General features: G+C 44.7%; 1 protein-coding gene across 1 annotated transcript in view; it reads right to left on the bottom strand.

The window, feature by feature from the left end:
• IQGAP1 (IQ motif containing GTPase activating protein 1) overlaps window positions 1-23,029 on the bottom strand; it is a 111,794-nt gene that overhangs the window by 1,787 nt on the left and 86,978 nt on the right. The window contains exons 32-37 of the mRNA XM_032233363.1: window positions 13,666-13,801; window positions 11,110-11,197; window positions 10,716-10,928; window positions 9,930-10,096; window positions 9,169-9,291; window positions 3,661-3,769 (exon numbers count right to left, since the gene is read on the bottom strand). Coding sequence (XP_032089254.1) covers window positions 3,661-3,769; window positions 9,169-9,291; window positions 9,930-10,096; window positions 10,716-10,928; window positions 11,110-11,197; window positions 13,666-13,801 — 836 coding nt within the window. The remainder of the gene's footprint in view (window positions 1-3,660; window positions 3,770-9,168; window positions 9,292-9,929; window positions 10,097-10,715; window positions 10,929-11,109; window positions 11,198-13,665; window positions 13,802-23,029) is intronic.

Genomic DNA, 23,029 nt, shown 5'->3' on the forward strand with positions numbered 1-23,029 from the left:
TGCTTGGGTGGTCTAGGCTGCTGTGGATGCGGCGCTCCTCGTAGAGTGGGCCGTGATGCGGCGTGGTACCTATCTAGACTGGAGCTGATAGGCAAGGGCGATGCAAGCACAAGACCATTGGCCGATGGTAGCGGAGGTGACTTTGCGCCCCATGGTAGCAGGTTGAAAGGAAATGAAAAGTGATTCCGATCGCCTGAATGCCACAGCGTGCTTGATGTATTTGCGAATGGTTTGACGCACATCCAGTTTGTGCCATCTGAGTTCCATAGGATGTCTTGGGTGAGGATAAAAGTCCGGAAGGATGACTTCCTGGCTCCGATGAAACTAAGAGTTGACCTTCAGAAGAAATGAAGGATCTAAGCGGAGGATGACCCTGTCCGGATGTATGACACACATGTCCTCCCTGACTGACAAGGCTGCCATTTCCGAAATCCTATGTGCAGAGGTGATCGCGGTCAGGAATACTGTCTTGAAGGTTAGGTGCTTCAGGTCACAGGTGCGAATCGGCTCAAACGGAGCCTTGACTAGAGCCCTAAGTACAACATTCAACTCCCAGGTCGGGTACCAATGAACGACCGGGGGCCGTAGGTTGGAGGAGCCCTTCAGGAAATTGCGGACCATGGAATGACGTGCTAGGGATAGTTGGTCATTGGGAGTGAGGACGGTGGACAGCACCGCCACTTGGCGATGGAGTGTTTTGGCCGCCAAACCCTGGTCCAATCCATATTGCAAAAAGTCCAAATTTTGCGGTATGGAAGCGGAAGCGGGGTTTATCTGCTTAGGTGTGCACCATTTAGCAAAGGCTGCTCAGGTGCCTCATAAATTGTGGTAGTGGATAGAGGATTTCCTTGAAGGATGGAAAATTTTCTGGTTGGAAAGTCTAAGTTAAGGTTAAAAATTCTGTTGATATTCTGGAACCACTTAAAATGTGTTCATTGGGCTAGAACAGAATTGAAAAATCTGAGGAACCGGAAGAGGAGTCATGGCTAAAGATCTTTCAATTCAGCCCAGGGCAGCCAGACAGAATTTAACCCATGCTTGGATTCTCCAAGCAGCGTACAGGAAAAGCAGCGATTCATGCGAAATCAGGACACTCAGAAGGTTCCAGTCTCCGGGTGAAAAGTGTTTGCACTCCAATGAGAGGTTTGAAGCAACGCAAGTTTACTGCCCCAAAGCCTCCCTTCAGTTTACCAACTGTCAGACTTGACACAAGGACTTTTCCACACCAAGCCTGCCAGCCTTTGTAAGAGACTCACTGAGGCTGCCCGCCACTCCAGAAGTAGCAGGCAGCCTTGGTGAGTCAGAAAAGCCGAGCAGGGCGCACTCATCCTGCTCTTCCACTGTTCTCGTCAGGAGCAGGCAAAGAAGCAGAGAGGCTGGAAAGGAGGCAGCTCACTCTGAAAGGGAAGTCAGTCTCCATAGGCCCAGGGCCTGTGAAGACCTGGTGGGGCGAGGGAATAGGCAGGAAGAATGTTGCAGTGCCTCTGCAGTCGTTCGTAAGGGTGAACGATGGCCTTGGTGCTGCAACATTTGCTATTTTGGGACTGGGTTGTAAGTACTTGGGGAAGGCTACATTGTAACTTTGAATGGTCACTAAATGACCTGTTGTAACTGGTAGTAAGTAGCAAGTATTTTCTGGATTTAAAGCTCTCAACCAAATTTTCTACATTTGTTTTACTAGAACTTATTTAAAGGAACAGCTACAAACAAAAAAGTTAAGTATTTTTCATACAATGATTCAGAGAATACCTTCAATGGTAAAGAAAATAAATCTATGTATTTCAACAGCTTATGAAAATGTTTGTCTGAAATAATTTGCATTTAGACGCTTCTGAGCCATTTCAATAGCCTCTCAATCACAACGTTGTGAAGAGTGCCATCAAGTCGGGAGATCAAGCAGGGAACCTGAGGCACTCCATGTTATCAACCCAGACAATTCTTCCGAGATGAGCAGCCCATCCGAACTGTGGCTGCACCCGGCTTTTTCAGCAGCCCTGAAACACACTAGAGAAGCCAAAAAAATGATGGCAGCATCTAAGGGAATATCCCTTGGACATGGAAGCAAGCCAAGGAGATAGAAAGAACCATGAGAAAAAGCCTCTTTATCCTGCCGTTGAGACTGGAATTGGAGGTTGAATAGAATTAGGGGAGTTGCTCCAGACCCAAACAGCTCTTAATGGGTTGAAGCTCAGCTATTTGTTAGCCTCCTGGTAAGGAAGGAAGCCCATTTATGGTGCTTTAAGCATCAAACACCACTGGGACATATATGTCCCCCACTGCAGGAGTTGCACCCCTCATTTACCGGAGCCAAGGTGGCGCAGTGGTTAAATGCAGCACTGCAGGCTACTGCTAGATCAGCAGTTCAGCGGTTCAAATCTCACCGGCTCAGGGTTGACTCAGCCTTCCATCCTTCCGAGGTGGGTAAAATGAGGACCCAGATTGTTGGGGGCAATATGCTGACTCTCTGTAAACCGCTTAGAGAGGGCTGAAAGCCCTATGAAGCGGTATATAAGTCTACTGCTATTGCTATTGGATACAGATTTGTATGAAATGCAGAGGCATCCATTAAGAAGCCCAAGCAGTATTCCTCCAGGATTTGGTTAGCCCTCAGCTTAAGTTGTTCACTATTGATTTTTGATGAATTTGACTGTTTATTTTTAGCTTCTATTTTTGTTTTGATTTTTTTGTTTGTTGTATCCAACTAGACCCTGTCATTCAATTGATCAATCAGCTTTTTAGTATAAGTAAAAATATTTAAGGCTAAAAAGAGGCTAAAATAATATCAAATACAGGCTAACATAGTGATAAACCAGCAGCTCCCAAGAAAAGCTCCCACCCTCTCATCCCTCTGGCTCTTTCCTTCCAGAGAAATGCCTTCCAGAGGCTTCTTAGATTGATCTAAGTAGCAGAGAAAAATATGACGAGGTCTGTCTCCTAACTCCCCACAGCAGAGACAACCAAGCTTCAGGATTCCCTTCACCCCCCACCCCCAATCCTCTTCAGTGCCTCTCAGGACAGGACCTCCTAGGACAAACAGGGGACAAGCTTCCTGCATTCCCCACAATCGTATCACTGATTTTCAATATTAAAGACCTATACCCAAATGAAATTTCTTATAACCCTAGCACTTATCTATCTCAGACCCAAAATATTTCCCTTTGGGTATTAAAATATATTATATTGGAGTGAATAAATCTTTTCAAAATTAGAAATGCATATTGAGAATATTTCACTGTAACCAATGATGAATAGCCCTGACATTACAATCTGAAAAAAGCATTTCCCAGCTGGGTTGGCAATGCAACACATGATCTCACAAGCAGAACGGGAGGGGAACACTCTTTCTTAGCAAAACCCAAGAGGCTGATGGGTTAAATATAGGAATACTTAATAGATCCTACTTACTTAATTCACATCACTTAGGAGAGATCTATGATTTGTCAACAATAACTTTAAACACTTTAAAGAGTTAAACTTTTTATCATTGTATTATTGTTTGCCTGGCTACCTCAAGCCAGTTGTTCTATTCTTCACCCAGATTTTATCTTACTTCTTTTAAAAATCACTGCCAGTAAATGTTTGCAAAGTTAACATCTTCCCTACAGGGTTACTTGAAGAGCATTCTTTGGACAGTGACCAAAACAGTAGTAAAGTTCATACCTGATAATGCAACATAAATGTCTCCATCTGAACTCCCATAAACTTAGCTTTTACTTCAAAGTCTCCCACTTCATCTGTTGGGCCAATTTCAAATATCACATTTTTAAACCTATTCAGTTGGATACACAACGAGATATCATGTTATTCATATTAACAGAAATATTATCATACCTGTGGATAAAAACAAAATACAATTTACAAGTGTCAACAGACAAAGACATAAAAGAATTTGGCTTGCCACATATGTCAGCTAAATCACTTTTCAATCAAAATCATTTCCCCCATTTTTTATTTTAGTTTGATAAACAAAAAACAGGAATTAAAAAAGGCTGCTGGTGGAGGCTTGGCAGGCCAAACGCATCACTGTGGAGAGCAGAGATGATGGCTGTGGAGAACTAGGGAGCAGATCAGTTCTTCAGAACCTCCCCAGGTAAGGAGAGCATGCCAGAGGGTCAGCCATGGACCATTCATGCTCAAAGTATGGGGGACTGAAGTCCTAGTACAGGGGGCAGAGACGATATTGCTATTACTGAAACATGGGTGATAGAAAGCACGCTTGGAACATACTGCTAGAATGATATCTTATTTGTTCAAAGGCAAAAGACCCAACAAAAGAGGAAGAGGAGTTGCATTGGAATTAACACACCTTTACAGAAATACACAATACCAAGGACAAAAGCTTGCGATGGCATTTGTGCTTGTTAATATCCTTTCATGAAGCCAGAATAAGGATGGTGCTCCTTGGTTTCTCAGTAGTTTTGATAATGATCACAGTCTTTTTCTGGACTGGCTGCAGGGACTGGGAAGATGGGGCACCACGTGGCCACGGATTTCTTCCTTTCTCCATGGTTGGTTGCACCTATCACTGCCTCTATAGTTCACCCAGAAATTGCAACTGCTACAAAAGACTGCAGCCTGTACGTTGGTGAATTAACATGGTTGATGCCAGCAGCATGCATTGCAGCCCTGCATTACAGGACAAGGCTACTCTCATTTTTGGCCTTTTGGAAACTGCTAAAGACTAAATTGTCTTTGGGGAACAAATTGTTATTCTGGCTCTTACCGCCATCTAGTGGTCCCCCCCAGAAGGCAACTGGACTTTCTTGGCTTTCTTCCTTTAAATGTTTCCCTTCTCATCCAAATGATTTGCATGATTGAGAATCTCCATAGACATCTAATTGTTTATATCATCATTGTTTTTACTCTGTTTTCAAGTTGTAAAAGCTAGGAGTCATTTTGTGAAATCCTCTAATATATAAACTGAATGAATGAATGAACGGATATGTCAACCGGATCCCTAGTACATTCTTTGACTCTTTTTTGCTCTTGGCTGCCATAGAAACGGAGAGTGGGGTTTATGTATTTGGGATGGGAAGCATGCTGGTGTTTAAGTGTGTCTCCTGGGAATTGGGAGGAAGGTTTTTATTCATGAGCTACGGTGCAGCTGAGTGAGATTGTTTATACTTCTCTAAGGCCAGGCGTCCTGGGACTCTGGAGTCAAGAAACACCTGCAGAGGACCTGTTCCCATAACATCTTACTGGATGTTGATTGGACTCTCTGTGCTGGACCCTGGGGGGAGGGATTTGGAATTATTTTCACAGTGTAACTTTTGTGCAGTTTTGCCTCAGATCTTGCCTGTTTTCCTTGCTATCAGTTCATTCTTAGTAAAAACTGTATTTTTCGGAGTATAAGACACACCTTTTTTCCTCAAAAAAGTGGCTGAACGTCTGAGTGTGTCTTACACATCGAATACAGCATTTTTTAATTTCAGTTCTGCAGGCAACTGATGAAAACCTCACTTTTTACCAACAGAAAGGATGTTGATAAACATGGACCATCCAAATATTGCAGTAATCACAGGAAGGTTTCATCTTATTTTTGGATTTGTACATATTTCTTAACTGCCCATCTTTCTCAGAGCAAATGTTGAGCAAATATTTGTCTTTTGAAGGAAGCTGCAAAATACGTTTTGTTACTGCAAAGGACCTGCTGAGGGCCTTGCATATCTCGGAGCTTTGGCATGGGGCTCCATCCGGTTCAGGTCTTAACAAAAGGCTAAGCATTTGCCACCAGAAAAGGAAGAACACTGCTAGGCGCACCATGGGAACTGAAGGTCAGGCCATGAAACAAAGCAAGCTGGGTGCTGCCATGGCAGCAAAGGGAAAAAACTGATATTCTGGGACTTGGCGCTTAAATGGACTGGAACACAGCTGAGGATCATCTGATTTTCTACTGTGGCAAGAAAATTGTGGGGAAAAAGCTGTTCAAGAGGGTTTCAGAACTGTGGCTTGAAACAACTTCCTAACCAATAAAGGCTGCTTCCAATGCAGAGCAAGCAGGCCACAGATCCAGAGGACCAGCACTTCCATAACTTGCTTTGTTGATACACCACACACACACACACACACACACACACACACACACACACACACACACACACAAAGAGAGACAGTGACAAACAGTCATATTCATTTCAGGCAGCTGAAAGGCTACACTGGAAGTAAAATATCATCTGGAACAATAAGAAAACCTGGTAGTCATGTCATGAAGAGCAGACACCTTCTTCCTTGTCTATGTATGGATCTATATCCATATAGGTCACAGAACACAGATTTGGAATGAACCTTAGAGGTCTTCCAGTCCAACCTCCAGTTCAAGTAGGAGACCCTTTAAATTCTGAACCAATAGTGGTCCAATCTTTTCTTGGAAATCTTCATTTTTACTATTTTTCCAGATGTCCCCAAAAGGATCTTATCTATTGCCATCAACTCCCTATTAATGTCCCACTCTTTCATATCTTTCGAGTAACAAGATTGGATTTGAAAATAGGACCATCATTCCAATTCTATCCCTTGCACTTTTAGCTCTTCCCTCGATGTTAATCTCTCTTCTTTGTCTATTATATTTTTATAATTGACCTGTTAATAAGATTTTGGTGCAGCGTTAGCTTCTAATGTTGATAGCCAAATTGGAATTTTGCTGCAAATTTTCCTCTTGAATTTATTCCATATTTCTAATAATGCCTGTCTTATAAAGTGTCTCTGAAAATATTGATGTGGTACCTGTTTCCCGTACCACAAGAATGGGTGCCATTCTAAATGTAAGTCATGGTCCTTTAGTGTTTGCAGTCTATTATTTTTTAGTTCTATCCATTATTTTATCAAGGTAAGCGTAGTTGCTTGGTAATAAAATTCCCACTCTGGTATACCAAATCGTCCTCTTTCGTTTGCATCTTGCAGAAGTTTAAATTTAATCCTTGGTTTCTTATCTTGCCAATTGTATTCTGATGTCATTTTATTCAATTTCCCAAAATACGTTTAATCTAATTTTATGGGAATATTTTGGAACAAAAATAATAATTTCGGTAGAATATTTATCTTGATTACCGCTATTCTTCCCATAAAAGAGAGTCTCAAATTTTTCCACCTCGCCAAATCCTCCTTTATATAATTTATTAACTTAACATAGTTATCCTCTTTGATTGATGTACACATTCCCGTTATATGGATTCCTAAATATTTCATTTTTTTCTCAATCTGAATATTTATTCCCTTGGCCAATTCCTCCTCCTGCTTCTCCATCATATTTTTAACTATCATTTTAGTTTTAGATTTGTTAATTTTCAGTCCGGTTACTTTCCTGTAATCTTCTAGTACCTCCATCAGTCTCAAACTCGACTTTAATGGTTCTTCAAGAATAAAAACTAAATCGTCTGCCACTGCTTGCAATTTGTAGACTTCTTTCCTAATTTCCAGACTAGCCTGCTGCTAGTCCCGCCTATCCCAGCCCTATATATGTTGCCTTCGCCACACAGCCCAGCTACTCGCCTTACCAGTTGCCTCCACGCCTCACCACTCTGCTCGGTTTACCAAAGGTAAGCATGCCACCTGCTCGTCCTTCACCCAGGGTCAGGGGCCGGGGCCCAGGGACACACCATTCCCTAAGGCCCTGGAGTCTCCACCTGCTCACAATTCGCCTTGCCCTGGTCAGGGAACGCACCATCCCCTGGCTTTAGACTTCCCGCGGCCTCCTCCTGCATGCCACCTGCTCTCCCTTCGCCATGCATCATCCCATTTCCCCTCCTTCAGAGGCCTTGTCCAGCCCTTACTTAATCTTAAACCAGGGCTGCGCTGTCGCCACCGGGCTACCCACTAGCCTGCATCTAACCCCCCCTTGTTGCAAGATGCCTGCAGCCGACTCCTCTTTTTTTTGGTATGAGAAGCCTCCCAGCCGCCTCCTCTTTACCTTCTGGAACCAAGCCGGCAGCGGCGGCTACAGGCTTCTTGCAATGAAAACTACCTGTCTCCGCTTCTTGAACATGCCAAAAAAGAGCTTCAGTTCTGCCGTCATCACCACCTTGTTCTTCGCACCGGCCGCGCACGCACATCTCATGTCCACTGTTCCAGAAGAACAGGGCAGTGAGGGTAGCGTGGCGGTGGGACTGAAGCTCTTTTTTGACACGTTCGAGAAGCAAAGGTCGGTAGTTTTCGGTGCAAAAAGCTTGCGGCTGCCGCTGCCAGCTCAATTCCAGCTGGCAAAGAGGAGGTGGCTGGGAGGCTTCTTGCACTGGCTGAGAGTGGGGAACCATAAAGGGACAGGCTGCAGAAGCTGCCTTTTCTGTGAGCGTGGCTTGGGGGGGTGTCATGTGACTGAGTGGGCATGGCCAACTCAATTTGGGCATGGCCACTCAGTTACATGACCCCCCCACCAAGCCACGCCCACAGAACCAGTAGTAAAAGAAATTGAATTCCACTCCTATCCCTAATTATCTTTGTTGGTCTTCTCTGCACTCTTTCTAGAGTCTCAACATCTTTTTTACATCGTGGCAACCAAAACTGGATGCAAGATTCCAAGTGTGGCCTTACCTTTACCAAGGCCTTATAAAGTGGTATTAACACTTCATGTGATCTTGATTCTATTCCTCTGTTTATGTAACCTAGAACTGTGTTGACTTTTTTGGCAGCTGCAGCAGAATGAATGAATGTTCAATACCAATAACCCATGGCTTGTTCCACAGTGTGAGCAGGATAGTGTTGAGGCTAAGTACACTGCACATTTCCACCATATCCTACAATATATTCTTGGTTCCAGTTATCATCATTCCAGTATGCATCGTTTGAAGTATGTAATGGTCCAAAACAAAGAATCTCTTCACAAAATTCTGTTGGGAGCCAGATATAACAACTGCTACTGTTTGCAGGGACAAGAGGAAGTATTTTTATGGATGACAAGGTGAATCTGAGTATGAAATGCAAATTAGTGTCTAAAGGATACAGTGAGATTGTTTCCTATAAGCTTAAAAGTCCAACCTGGGAAGTCAATAAGCTGTCCCAAATATGCAACAATGTTTATGTCTCTTCCACATAGCGGAATCTCTCCCTTGTGATGGTTGAGAATGAAAAGCGCAGAAACATTTGATAAATGTCTGCCTTCTCCAATTGCATATGCGATGCCATATATCAGATTTAATTATTCCCATATGGCTTTTTTGGTATAGAAATACTCACTGACTGGCTTGCAGGTCTTCAATCTCTAGCAAAACTCCCTTTTCATGGAGTCGGGCTGCTGTGTATTTCAGAAAAATCTTCTTGCTCTTTTTTCCTTTCATCTCCCTTGGCTTTTTTGAGACCCTAAAATAAGAAACATCAAAATCGGGTTGAGGGAAGTGCAGCGATATCTGTGACACATTTACTGATTTGCTCTGAGCTGAAATGGACCTGTCAAGCTTCAAACTGCGTTTTTGCTGTTGCAACTATTTTCACTTCTCATCTTGCCAACAAACTATTGGGGGGGGGGGAGGGAAGGGGGAAATAGAACGAAGCTCCAGACATCAGGATGCCAAGGGGAACCAAGACATTTCGGCAGGTGGTTACCAGAACTGAACAAGACTTTCTCACAACACTAAAAGTCTCCATTGAACAATGTGACCTGGCCTAATAGTGGGGAGGGAAAACTTTAACTATGAGGATTTGGGTGGGAAATAGTCAGATCTGGTTTTGTCCTCATCTTTGCCAATATGATGTAATTAAAGTTTTGCATTAAAAGATTGGATCGTCTCAGTCATTCTTGCTTTTGGTTGAGTTTGTCAGTTGGAACGTTAACACATGGCCCAAAGATTATTGACATTCCTGAAAAAAGAAGGATTCTGCTTCTCCTCCCCAAAACATATATATTATGTAAATATTTTCTATCACAACTACTCTCAGTCCCTTTTCAAAAATTTCTGTGACAAAAATTAAATTGCAAAATCTTGAGAGATGGCACTCACTTGCCCTTGCTGGCCAAATTATCCAAACACGTTTTGATGTAGCTCTTATAGTAATCCACTTGCTCTTCATAGAAAGTAGCCTTGGAATTCAGGGCACTGTAGGTCTGTTGAAGCTTCACCAGTTCCGCTTTTCTCCTCTGGCGATAGCGACGTTGATTCCGGATATCCTAAATCAGGAGAGGAATATATGAAAACCAGGCTTTGACTTGAGGATCTGGTGTTGAGATGCCACAATAAAAACAGGCAATTATACTCAATAGTTGATTGGTGGGATTATACATAATTGAAAACAGTGATATACAAATATAAATGGTTGATAATTTTTTTCATATCGGGATATGTGATTATATAAAGGTATATTGTTATTAAACAGACAATCAAGAATGAAAGTGAATTAGGTTTATTGAAACAAAAATACTAATTGTAATTGAATATACGTTGCACAATGAAAGTGAGGTATCTAGTTATATTAGATGAAAAATCTGTGATTGTAAATGTAATTGAGAATATGGATGCAAAAACACTTGTAACCAAACGACATGCTGTATGTAATGGATGAGAATTTTTTTATGTTGTTTTTTTATGTTTAAAAATAAAAACAAATTGAAAAAAAAGCAACCCTGGCCATTATCTGATCTTGATGGACCAGATTCCTTTGGGATGAGTACACAGCCCTTCTGGGCCACACCACAGACATTTTCCCTTTTCTCCAGATGCCTGTTTGAGCAACCATGAGTGGCTGAGGTTATTCCTCCTGGCACTTCTCCAGCTTCCCACAAAAACTACCTTTGCAATATCATTGATCAAATCCTGGTATCTATTCTTTGGGTTTGCCATGCCCAGTTCGGTCAGCTTCTTCAGCCCTGATTGAATTTTGTCCTTCTTCTCTTGAAGACTCAAGTTATTGTCCTCCTTGACAGCTTTTGACTTCTTCATTTTGTCAGGGGTTTTAGCATCTCGAATAGCCCGTCTCTGCATGGCCCTTTGGTGTTCAACTTCCTAGAAAAGGATCAACATGTCATTTGGAAACCACAATCTGACCAAGTAAAAATGCCAATCTAAACAATTTCTCATCGTGCCCTTGGCCTGCCATGAGCCACCCCTTCAGAACTGGCACAACAATTCCCTTACCTTATGAGATGTAGCTACAGAGCCATGTAGAGTAAAGTATCTTTCATACCTGCTCAGCAGCAGCTGGAATTTCAAGGATCTCTGTTAATGTTTCTCCTGGCTGGAAACGGATCACATCCACAATTAAACGTTTGGTGCTAGGAAATAAAAATAATCAAAAGCATGATAAATTATTTATGTCCATCTTGCCAGGGAGATGTCAAGGTGTCTGTGTCAGAAGCAGACACAGATTTTGGCCTACCCAGGCACCTAATGGATCAGGATCATGTCCAGGGGTTGTTTGAGGTTTTCCACAACCTTCTGGCAAAAATGGAGTCTGGCTCATGGAGCTACGTTCAGGATACCAATGCCACAGTGTGGCCTCTCTTTGCTTGGTTGTCCTTGGTTTCCGAAGGACTGAGGGAAAGAGAGAGACTGAAAGACAGCTGGAAGGATCTTGGCTTTAAACCCAAAGTCATTCATGTCAAACACTGCTAACAGCTCATGCTGAAGCCTACACTGTGCAAGAGTAGCTAAGGAACAATCCTCTACATAATTATTGCATCCGTGGAGTCTCAACTGGCAGACTTACTTATGTTGAATAACTTGAACCCTTCTGGAGAACACAGGCAAACCACAGCTCCAATAGGCAAGCTGGATGGACTTGTGAGTTTCTTAATGGATAAGGTAGCTTTGATGCCAATTGGACAGTCTAAGGAGGGGTCCCCAACCCCAGGGCTGTGGACTGGTACTGTTGGGAACTGGACTGCAAAAGCGACAGGGGGCACACAAATCTTCATTTGTGCATGCATGGGAGTTAGGTTGCGCATGAGAAACTCTCCCCTCCCCGACTGCCTCCACTGCTGCCAATCCATGGAGCCAGAAAGGTTGAGTACACTGGTCTACAGGACTGAATGGGGCAATATCTTGTGAAATTAAGTAGGGTTCTTTTGGGCCTGTAGTGTCTGAGGAAATGGACAAAGTCCTCTGCAAGTTTCACATGCCCCTTCTGACTCCTCTGCATGGCCAGTCAAGGTATATGCAGTTGGCTCTAGGATCCATTAATGCTTCTTTGTGGTAAGGCACAACAGCTTCATCATGCAGTTCCCCAAGGCTCAATAGTCTTATCTACGTAGATGTTATTTAATGTTCTAATCTAACCAGCTACTGAGACAGGTTGTCTGCTGGTTTGGGTGAACTGTCAGCCATAAGCCAAGGACACCCAAGCTGAGATGGCAATGGCAACTGGTGCCTGGAGAATCCAAGATTCGGACAGGATTACACATGCTCCAATTAAACACCGGCAATAATTAGTTGCTTGTTTCCAGTAAATACCAGGAAATTCATTGAAGGTAGTTGATGCATGATCTAGGGCTAGCAGCAACTGGAAGGCATACCTTAGTTTCCACTGCTATACCAATTATGCAACTAAGTCGGTCCTTCAAGGTAATCCAGACAAGAAACACAAAGCATTACTAACACTACCTTAATTGTAAGTAACAGAATTTTGCAAGTCTGAAACCATTTCTTCCCTATTGTTACTTTCCAAAAAACAAGGAAGGTCCCTCCTGATATGCTTCCCGGGCCCTTTTCCTTCTGTATGGTGAGATACATTTTGCCCAATGGTTGCCTAACCTGTGGCTCTGACTCCTCTCTGCCAGGGACACTCCCAGAGACCATTACAATTATCACAACTAGGATGCCCAACAACAGCGATTTACACCCTGATCACCACACAGACTACAATAATGCACTATATGGGAAGCTGATTCAACATGTGGTGTGGTCATTTCCCTGGGGGAGGGGGTGACCTCCACCCAGAGTAGAATGACATCTATACTGAAGTTATTTCACTGGCTTCTGGCTGATTTGGGGGTCCAATTCAAAGTATAAACCATTATTTTTAAAGTCCTTCGCTGCACGTTGCCAATTATACTGTATCAGGCAATGCCTGCCAAGACAGAATCTACCTTAGCGGATACCAACACCCATAAAGGGTTTCCCCGTAATGTGAAGCTCATGGGGCTTCAGCAAGAGAACATCTCTTTCCAGGGGGGCTCCTACTCGGTGAAATCCCCCCAAGCAAGGATCTGTCCCTCCTTGTATTTTGTAGGGCAGTTGAATCTGTAGTATTCCTGCAGGCATTCGGCCCCAGCTGGTCCTGGTGCCTCTTCTACATTTAATTTGAACTCTATTTGTTTGGACTTTGAGTTTTTAATTATGTCTATCGTGTTTTTCACCCTGTAAAACCCTAGTTGATTGAGTGGGAAATAAATAGTTGAGAGTTATTACTGATGGGGGGCTTTTGTTTTCTTTTCCCCTGGTCCCCATCTTCACCCCACCCTAGCCCTCAAGTGAGTGTTGATCCTTGCTGACTGCCCAGCCTTGCCTCTACAGTTTCCTTGTCAAGGAAGGGTCAAGATTTTGGCCCTTGCCTTTCATTTCCTAGGTCGGAGACAGATGGAATGGCCCAACTCAGCCAGTTGGCTCTGTTCCTAAGGCAGAACAGCTGGGTGGTTTCTCTGTCTCTGTGCAGGGAAGACAGCCAGTGCTGAAAGGCAGCAGACCCTCACTACAGATTTGGCAGGCCTGCTCCAGGGCAGCCCCTTCATCGCCTTTCACTTACTTCAGCAGGATCGTCTTTGCATCCATCTCGGCATTCTCATCACCAGGAACATCAAACTTGTTTGTCAAAGTGAGAGAAACCTCGGTTTTGGCAAGCATCTCTTTACTGGGATCATTCACGTTGCCACATCCTTCTCCTGCAAGAGAAAGAGCGGGTCTCCTTTCTGTACAATCCTCTACTGGTGAAACAGCAGCATATAAAAGGCATCTTTAAGATGGCAATAATACAGCTATATTTAAAGCAATTCCCCATAAAGCAAATAGCGAAGCCCTCCCATGTTTAGGAAGCTTTGTAACAGTCCAATGAAGAAATAAATATTGTTTAAAATCCATTATAGTACATTAGAAACATTGCATCTATGCAGTTATAAGAACAAAAAAAGTTTTCAAAAACATCAAATAATCTGCCAGGCCTGATATCAAAATCTAAATTAAAAAATCCAGCAGTTTTCTAAAGGACAAGCCACCAGGGGCCTAACCTCCAGAGAGAGCAAACACCATTTAGACTTTTATTTTCAGTCATAACTGTCCAGAATTCATTCAATATCTGAAGTGAAAAAATAAGAGGAAATAAGAGCAAAACATTTTGCACGCTGAACCGGCAGTAATGCCAGTAGCAACCCACCCCTGATACATATACAGTATATACAACACCACACACACACACAAAATAAATAACAATAATAATGCCACATAAACAAATAAACAGAACAACCATGTGCAACCAAAAAACCAAGAGGAGCAGACATGACTCCTGCCAGCTTTCCCATGGACATTGCTTTGGGGACACTGGCAGGGAGCACTGAAAAATCTCCCACATATGACCACAGGGGTGCTGGAAAAACCATAGTGCTAGAAGAGACGAATGTGTTACGGGGAAGAAAAAGAAGCCCGTTTTATCTTTTACTCGCCCTGTATGCATTACAAATGAAAAAAAAAGGTTATTAGTAAAGGGGATGAAAGTTAAAGGAAGGAAGGGAAGATTGTTAAAGCACTCCAGAAGAATGTATTTATTTATAATGCATAAATTCATAGAAAGTGATAATATTTTGTTGGCCAGCAATGCTATTATATGTATATAAAGTAGAAATATATTGAAATACCCATAAAGGAAGATAAAATAAGTATTTTTGCAAAAGACTGAATCTTATATGGCCTTTTTGCAGAAAACGGAAAGAACTAAAACAATCGTTTTAGATGTTAAATAAGGAAACAAAAGGATTGTTATGTTTGAGGAGGGATAATATTTTTTATTATAATTGCTGTAAAGGTTGGAAGTAATTTCTTTAATTATTTTTTTCTCCTTTCTTTTTCAACTGTATTGTTTCCTGCCATTTTTCTTTTATATATTTCTTCTTTTCCTTTTATTCAAGTAAAACATTTCAATAAAAAACATTTTTAAAAAAGAATATAAAAAGTATTTATACTGCATTCAGAAAATATTCAGACCTCCTTCACGTTTGTCAATTTTGTTATGCTGTAGCCTGATTCTACAGGTTGAAATTCATTTTTTTTCTCATTAATCTATACTCAGTACCCCATAATGACAAAGGGAAAACAGAATTTTAGAAATGTCTGTAAATTTATTAAAAAGAAATAAGTGAAATATCACATTGGCCTAAATATTTAGACTCTTTGCAACATCACTTGAAATTTAATTCAAGTACCTCCCATTTCTCTTGATTGTTGCTGATATGTTTCTACACTTTAACTGGAGTCAACCTATGGTAAGTTAAATTGGATGTGATTTGGAAAGGCACACACTTCTCTATAGAAAGTCTCACAGCTGACAATGCATATGTAACACAGGAAAAGCCATGAGATCAAAGAACTGCCTGCAGAGCTCAAGACACAAGGCACAAATCTGAGGAAGGCTAAAATAACATTTCTGCTGCACTGAGTGGCTAGATGGAAGCCTCTTCTCAGTGCCAAACGGAATCAATTCTAAGTGTTACATCTGGAGGAAACCAGGCACCACTCATCACCTGTCCAATATCATCTCAACAGTGCAGCATAATGGTGGAAGCATATGCTGTGGGGGTGTTTTTCCAGTGTGTGATGTGGGAGGGGTTATGGGTGGGATATCAACACAGCCTGATTGGTCCAGAGACTGAGGGAATTTTTTTCGCCATACCTCCTCCTTCCCTTGGCTTCCCAGTTTCCTTCAGTCTTTGGTCCAAGCAGACCGTGTTTTTTGGCTCCTGCTTGAGCAAAAATTGTGAACTTCTTTTGTAATTGGAATGATTGGCTATCCTAAATTTCTAAATTGTTCAGCTGCTGGCATTGAAGGGGCCGTTCTTCCGTTGCCACCAGGAGGGAGTTTGCTATAAAGCTGGGGCAACCAGACTAAGCTTTTTGTGCAGGGGCAGTGCTGGAACAGAGTGTTGGAACCAGGTGAGTGATTGGCCAGCTCACAGGTAAAAGAAAACTTTGAATTTGATCTTAAAAAGGATCCCGGAGCAGAATTAGCAGCTAATTGGCATTTGGGGAAGTTTGTGGAGAAAAAAGGAAACAATGGAGGTTTAAGTACTAAAGTCTTAGAAGACTCTTGTTTTTACATTTGGAGTTGAAGATACTAAAAATAATAAAAAGAAAGAACCTGGAGGGGGACGGGATTCCTTTTCTCTTTTTTATGGATTTAAAGTGATTTTTGACAGCTTTTGACAATCAGCTGTTGGAGTGTATTGCGGATTGGAGAGCACCATTTACTGGTGAGAAGAGAATACTACAACACCTAGTGGAAGAAGAAAGTGAGAGTGCAGCTGCGGAATATGACTTTGGCTACAGGAAAAGATACTTTGGAACTGTGAGAACTTTTAAGGAGTGTTGGTTTTGTAACACTGTTTGGCTTCGACTGTCTACAGCTGTGGAAGAAAATAAATTTCAACTTGGATTGGACTAGACTAATACTGGAATTGGACATTAGAACTTGGAAATAAAAAGAAAAAAAGAATTTCGTGGACTTTAAACTTTAATTAAATGTGATATAACTCAAAATTGTAAAAAAAATGTTAAATTAGTTAAACTTGCATTATGGAGCTTTGGATATGTGATGAATTACTTGAGATGCTAAAAAATGCCTGTGAAACTTTAATTGGTAAAAAAAAGTAATAAAACCAGATGGAGCATGCAGACCGGGAAATAGGAGAAGAGGGGGCAAATGAAGAACAGGAAGATAACATGGAAGAAAAAGGAATTGAAAATAAAGTTAGATCAGAGATGGCTAATCTTTTCTCCAACACATGCCAGAAGTGGGGAGAGCGCAGGGGGGGGGGGTCGTGCACGAGCATGCCCACACCCATGCTATGCGCATGACCCATGTGCATGCACGCCCCCTGCTTTTGGCGCATGATGGATCCGCGTGATGGAGGGCAAAAAGAGCCTTCCCCGTCCCGAACTGCGCAATGCAATACTGCACTTTAACTACTGAGCCACCAGAGCTCAGTAAAAAATGGGGCGTTGGTTCTTACCTGATACGCCCCTTCTCTGGGCAGGTGGAGACAGCGGTCATGCATGGGTTAACTCAGTCAGTAACCAATAGAACTGAGTCTACCAAAGTGATGTCATCGCCTGAGGAGCATGCTCTCCGCTTTTCTTGATGAAGGAGATTAGTAGACCACTGTGCGTGAACAATAGCTTTCTCCCCAGATGCAATACAACATGCTCATGGAACACCCCTGCGAGGTAGGCCAGAATCCCAAGGGTGGGGATGACCGCTGTCTCCACCTGCCCAGAGAAGGGGCATATCAGGTAAGAACCAATGCCCCATTCCCCTAAGTTGGTGGAGACAGGGGTCATGCATGGGACGTACCAAAGCTGGCATGTCCCCGGGAGGGAGGAGACTGGCCTAGGAGCAAGAGGACAGAAGGACCTGCTGGAGCACACGCTGTCCGAAAGCCGCCTCCGCAGATGCATACCGATCAACTTTGTAATGCCTTATAAAGGAATTAGGGGAAGCCCAGGTCGCTGCCTTACAGATCTCCTCCACAGAGGCCTGCCGCGCCCATGCTGCTGAAGTTCCTGCTTTGCGCGTGGAATGAGCCGTAATGTTGGGTGGTGGAGGGAGATGATGTGAGATGTAAGATTGAGCAATGGCAGATCTGATCCAACGTCCAATCATGGAGGGAGAGGCTTTTAGGTCCTTATTGAGCCGAGGTGGCGCAGTGGTTAAATGCAGCACTGCAGGCTACTTCAGCTGACTGCAGTTCGGCTGTTCAAATCTCACCGGCTCAGGGTTGACTCAGCCTTCCATCCTTCCGAGGTGGGTAAAATGAGGACCCGGATTGTTGTTGGGGGCAATATGCTGACTCTGTAAACCGCTTAGAGAGGGCTGAAAGCCCTATGAAGCGGTATATAAGTCTAACTGCTATTGCTATTGCTATTATTGGTCAGGTGAAAAGAGACAAAGAGGGCTTCACTGCGTCTGAAGGCTGCTGTGTTGGCGATGTATGTTTTTAGAGCATGCCTGACGTCTAGCTTGTGCCATTTGCACTCCAAACTGTGAGAAGGAGACGGGCAGAAGTTTGGAAGGGTGAGATCCAGGGAACGATGGAACGCTGAATTCACCTTCGGGACAAAGGTGGGGTCGATGCGAAGCACCACACGGTCTGGGTGGAAAACACGCAGGTCGGCCCGGATGGAAAGGGCTGCCAACTCTGACACCCTCCGTGCCGATGTTATGGTCACCAGAAAGGCAGTCTTGAGAGTGAGGTGGTGCAGAGTTGCCACCCTGAGGGGTTCAAAGGGCGGTTCTGTAAGGAAGTCGAGGACCTTGGTCAGATCCCAGGAGGGGAATCGGTGCGTGACAGGACAGATATTGGATGCCCCTTTGAGGAACTTGTGGACGTGAGGGTGCAAGGAGAGGGCTTCATCTCGGTGGAGAGAAAGAACCGAGGAGAGAGCTGACACCTGCCTCCGCAAGGTATTTGGAGAAAGTCCCCTACCAAGACCCTGCTGCAAGAAGTCAAGAAGCTGGGGTACTGCAGCTTTCAATGGGTCCTCCCCTTGCCCCAGACACCATGAGACGAAAGCCTGCCATGTAGATTCGTATAGCCTATTGGTAGCTGGGTGGCGTGAGGCTTGAATGATATGGATCACAGTCTCGGAGAGGTTATCTGCACTCAGGACCGCCCGTTCAGCCTCCAAGTGGTTAGGCGTAGCCAGTGTAGATCTGGGTGGTATATGGAGCCCTGATGGAGGAGGGACGGAATCATTGGCAAGAGCCATTGAGGTTCCACTGAAAGATTTATCAGGTCCGCATACCATGGTCGGCGCGGCCAATTGGGGGCAACCAGGATGAGCTCGGCCTCTTCCTCCAGCATTTTCCGAATCACCCTCTGTAACAGGGGGAAGGGAGGGAAGGCGTACAGGAGACCGCGAGGCCACCTGCACCTGAGAGCATCCGTCCCTTCCGCGCCTGGTGTTGTGTAACAAGACAGGTACCTGGGCAGCTGGTTGTTGGCAGATGTTGCGAAGAGGTCCAAGACTGGAGTTCCGTACCTGGCCGACAGCTGATGAAAAATGCATCAATTCAAGCTCCACTCTGCTGGGTCAATCATTGTGCGGCTCAGCCAGTCTGCTGCAGTGTTGTCCGACCCAGAGATGTGCTCGGCGCGTAGGGAGAGAAGGTTGGCCTCCACCCAAGTTCCTAGTTGAAAGGCAGATTCCATGAGAGAGACAGCTCTCGTCCCCCCCTGGCGGTTGACATGCGCCTTGGCCGTGGTGTTGTCCGTCCTGATCAACACATGTGAGTTCTGGAGAAAATGCTGGAAGCGAAGGAGAGCTAGATGGATGGCCCTCAACTCTAGCCAATTCATACTGTGTGATAGGTCTGAATCGGACCAAAGTCCCTGTGCTACTTATTCCTCCAAGTAAGCACCCCAGCCCGTGAGGCTCGCGTCTGTTGTTACTACAAGACATGGAGGGTCCCTGAAAAGAGAGCCCTGAGCAATGGCCGGGGAGATCCACCAGTTCAGGGATAACAATACTTCTGGGGACAGGGAGACCTTCACTGAGGAACAGCTGCTGTTGGACTTCTGGAATGGCAGAAGAAACCACTGGAGGCAGCGGCTATGGAGCCGTGCCCAAGGAATGATGGAGAAGCAGGAGACCATCTTCCCCAGCAGCTGAGACAGCTGAAGAAGAGGGACCCGCTGCCTCCTTCGTACCTCCTTGGCTAACTCCCTGAGACTGTTCTGGCGGTCCTGGGACAGGAAGACTTTGCCCTGGGATTAATCTATGAGGGCTCCCAGGTGCACCAGGCGAGGGGTGGGGATGAAGTGACTCTTCTCCTGATTGATGGAGAACCCCACATCCTCTAAAACCTGAAGGGTGTCCTGGAGACCTCTGAGGGCCTGGGTGTGAGACCTGGACAACAGAAGGATGTCGTCCAGGTAGCAGAAAATCCGGATGGGCCTGGCCCGCAGATGTGCGGCTACGACAGACAGAAGTTTCGTGAAAACCCTTGGGGCTGAGGACAACCCGAAGGGGAGGGCCCGATATTGATAATGGAGGCCCGCATGGACAAAGCGGAGAAACCTCCTGTGCTGTTTGTGGATGGGCACGTGGAGGTAAGCCTCCGTAAGGTCCACTGATGTGAGGAGATGGGTGTCTGTGAACACTCTCCAGAATTGATAGGAGAGTGCATCTTGAATCTCCTGTATCTGATGAACTGATTTAAAAATTTTAGATCGAGAATTGCCCTCCAGCCCCCCGAAGACTTTGGCACGATAAAAAGACGAGAATAAAACCCTCGTCCCTCCTGACTTGGAAGTACAGGTTGAATGGCCCGAATCTGGAGCAGATGTTGGACGGCCAGCTCTACCAGGAGCCTTTTTTGAGGGTCCCTGGAGATTGGGCACGTGACAAAGTGGTTCTGAGGACTGGAGCGCAAGTCCAGGAGAAGACCGAATCTGATTGTGGACTTGACCCACGTGTCGTTGGTGATGTCGTCCCAACGATCCACGAAGACCAACAGATGCCCCACTATTGGGAGATTCTCCAGGCAGTCACTTCTGCCTCTTAAAGGAGCGGTTGGAATTGTCCTTGAAAGGCTTTCTGGGCTGGAATCTCTGGTTGTTCCTGCCTGATCTATAGGGGAAGGAGGGGGCCTGTCTGGGAGGGGCCTGTCGCTGTGGACGGGAGGTGGAGGCACTCCTGTCCTGGTTACGAAAGGGCTGCCTGTGGTAAAAAGAATGGTTCCGACCTTCTTGTTTTTTAGTGGCTGGTTGCAGAACCTTCCTCTTATCCTTGGACTCTACTAGAAGGGGTTCTAATGGAGGACCAAAGAGAAGGGATGAAGAGTAGGGAGAGGAGGCAAGTCTCCACTTGGCCCGCGCTTCAGCCTGCCACTGTTTTAGTCAGAGAAGCCGGCGGGTGGATATGGAAGATGCAATGGCTTTGGACGCAAACCAGGCCGCGTCCAAGGAGGCATCTGCAGTGTATTCTAGAGCCGTCTTGATCTTGTTAATGTCTCTGCGAGCCCTAGAGTCCCTGGCTGGAAGGCGAGCTTGAAGTTGTCTTAGCCACAGAAGAGCGGAGCGGCTAAAGAAGGAAGCGGATGTGCCTGCTCTAACAGCCCAAGCTGAGGCCTGGTGGCCCTTGACTAGAGTTTGTTCTATTCTCTTGTCTTCAGGTCGCAGAGCTTCCTCCGGAGCTGCTGAGGCTGCGTTGGGAGAGGAAAGGGCAATAATAGGTAAATCAATAGAAGGTACCTCTAAAGCTTTAGCGAGGTCAGGAGCGACATTGTACAGGGGCTTGTCCGAGGCATTGGAGTTTCGGGACACCAAAAATGCTGTATCCAGTGTATAAGACGCACCTAGATTTTCACCCTCTTTTTGGAGGGAAAAATGTGCATCTTATATCCTGAAAAATATGGTAGGTATTTTTAAAAAATTCTTATTGATTTGTGTTAACCACTGTGTTGAAATTATGTCAGCATTATTGTTTTAACTTATTTATGGCTGCTATTTTCAACATTCAGAAAATTTAATAATTATGGAAGTTTACATTATCATTATTATTAAATACCCAACAATGAAAAATCACAACAGCCTATTCTTTAGCTGGTGTTGCCCTCCATAGGCATCTATGTCCTCCAAAGAACCTAGGACTGTGATGGCAAACCTATGGCACGCAGAGCCATTTGTCAGGGCATGCGAGGCATTGCCCTGTCAGCTCCAGCACACATGCGAGCGCTGGCCAGCTGACTTAGGCCTTCTTTTGAAGCCATTTTCTGTACTCTGGAGGCTTCAGGGAAGCTTGAAGAGCGCGAAAAACCAGCCATACGGGCAAACAGGAAGTTCGGGAATGGATAGGGGCGTTTTTTGTCCTCTGGAGCCTTCAGGAGGCTTTCCTAAAGGCTCTGGAGGGAAAAAATGGCCCTACGAGCAAACAGGAAGTGACTTCCAGTTTGGCCATAAGGTCATTTTTTTGCCCTCCGAAGCCTTCAAGGAAGCATCCTGAAGGCTGCGAAGGGCAAAAAACGGCCCTACGAGCAAATCGGAAGTCCGTTCTCGAACTTCCAGTTTGCCCGTAGGGCCAGGTTTTTTGCCCTCCGGAGCCTTCAGGGAAGCTCCTGAAGCCTCCGGAGGGCCTCCCGGGGGGTGGGGACAGAAAGCCTGAGGAGTGTGAAAAAAAGAGTGCCAAAAACCGGGGGGGGGGGGGAGCACTGGTTGTGCACACATGCGCGCATAGGGGGGAAGCATGCACACGTGTGGCATGCCCATGCACGACCCCCCTGCGGGGGGCACACCAACCAAAAAAGTTTCGCCATCACTGACCTAGGATGTCATGATGTATTGGTATAGCACATAGATGGATCCAAGCAGTGTGACTAACGGACAGATGGAAATCTTGCCAACCAATGTGCAGATTTTCAAACTGCTGTCCAAGATTTTCAACTGCTTTTTCAGCTCTATGTTCCCACCAATTTTTCACTGCGTTTCTATGAATGTTCTAGTGAGTCATTTTTATGTTTTGTTGGACAGCCAGCCAGATATTTAAACTGGATCTGGTATTTTAATCCACCCATCAGATCTGTCCCAAGGACCTGGCATAGACAGATGTTGGTGTTAAAGGTATTGTTGTAGGATGCAAGCTGTTCCAAGCAAAGCTGCCTTTTGCAACTGATTGATTTGTGATTTTGTCAATGCCGGTGTTCAAGTGGTGCTCCAGATGGTTTGGGATTGCATCTAAGGCTCCTATTGCTATTGGTAGTATCTTTTCTTTCGTCTGCTATAGTTGTTGTGTTTCTGCAGATCTTTATATTTGGCTATTTTCTCCAATCCTTTCTCTTCTTTTCTGCTGTCTCAAACTGCCACATCCACTATCCAAACACTATCTAAACGTGGCACGCTATTGTTTAT

Source organism: Thamnophis elegans, chromosome 16 (assembly GCF_009769535.1).
Source record: "Thamnophis elegans isolate rThaEle1 chromosome 16, rThaEle1.pri, whole genome shotgun sequence".
Lineage (NCBI taxonomy): Eukaryota > Metazoa > Chordata > Lepidosauria > Squamata > Colubridae > Thamnophis > Thamnophis elegans.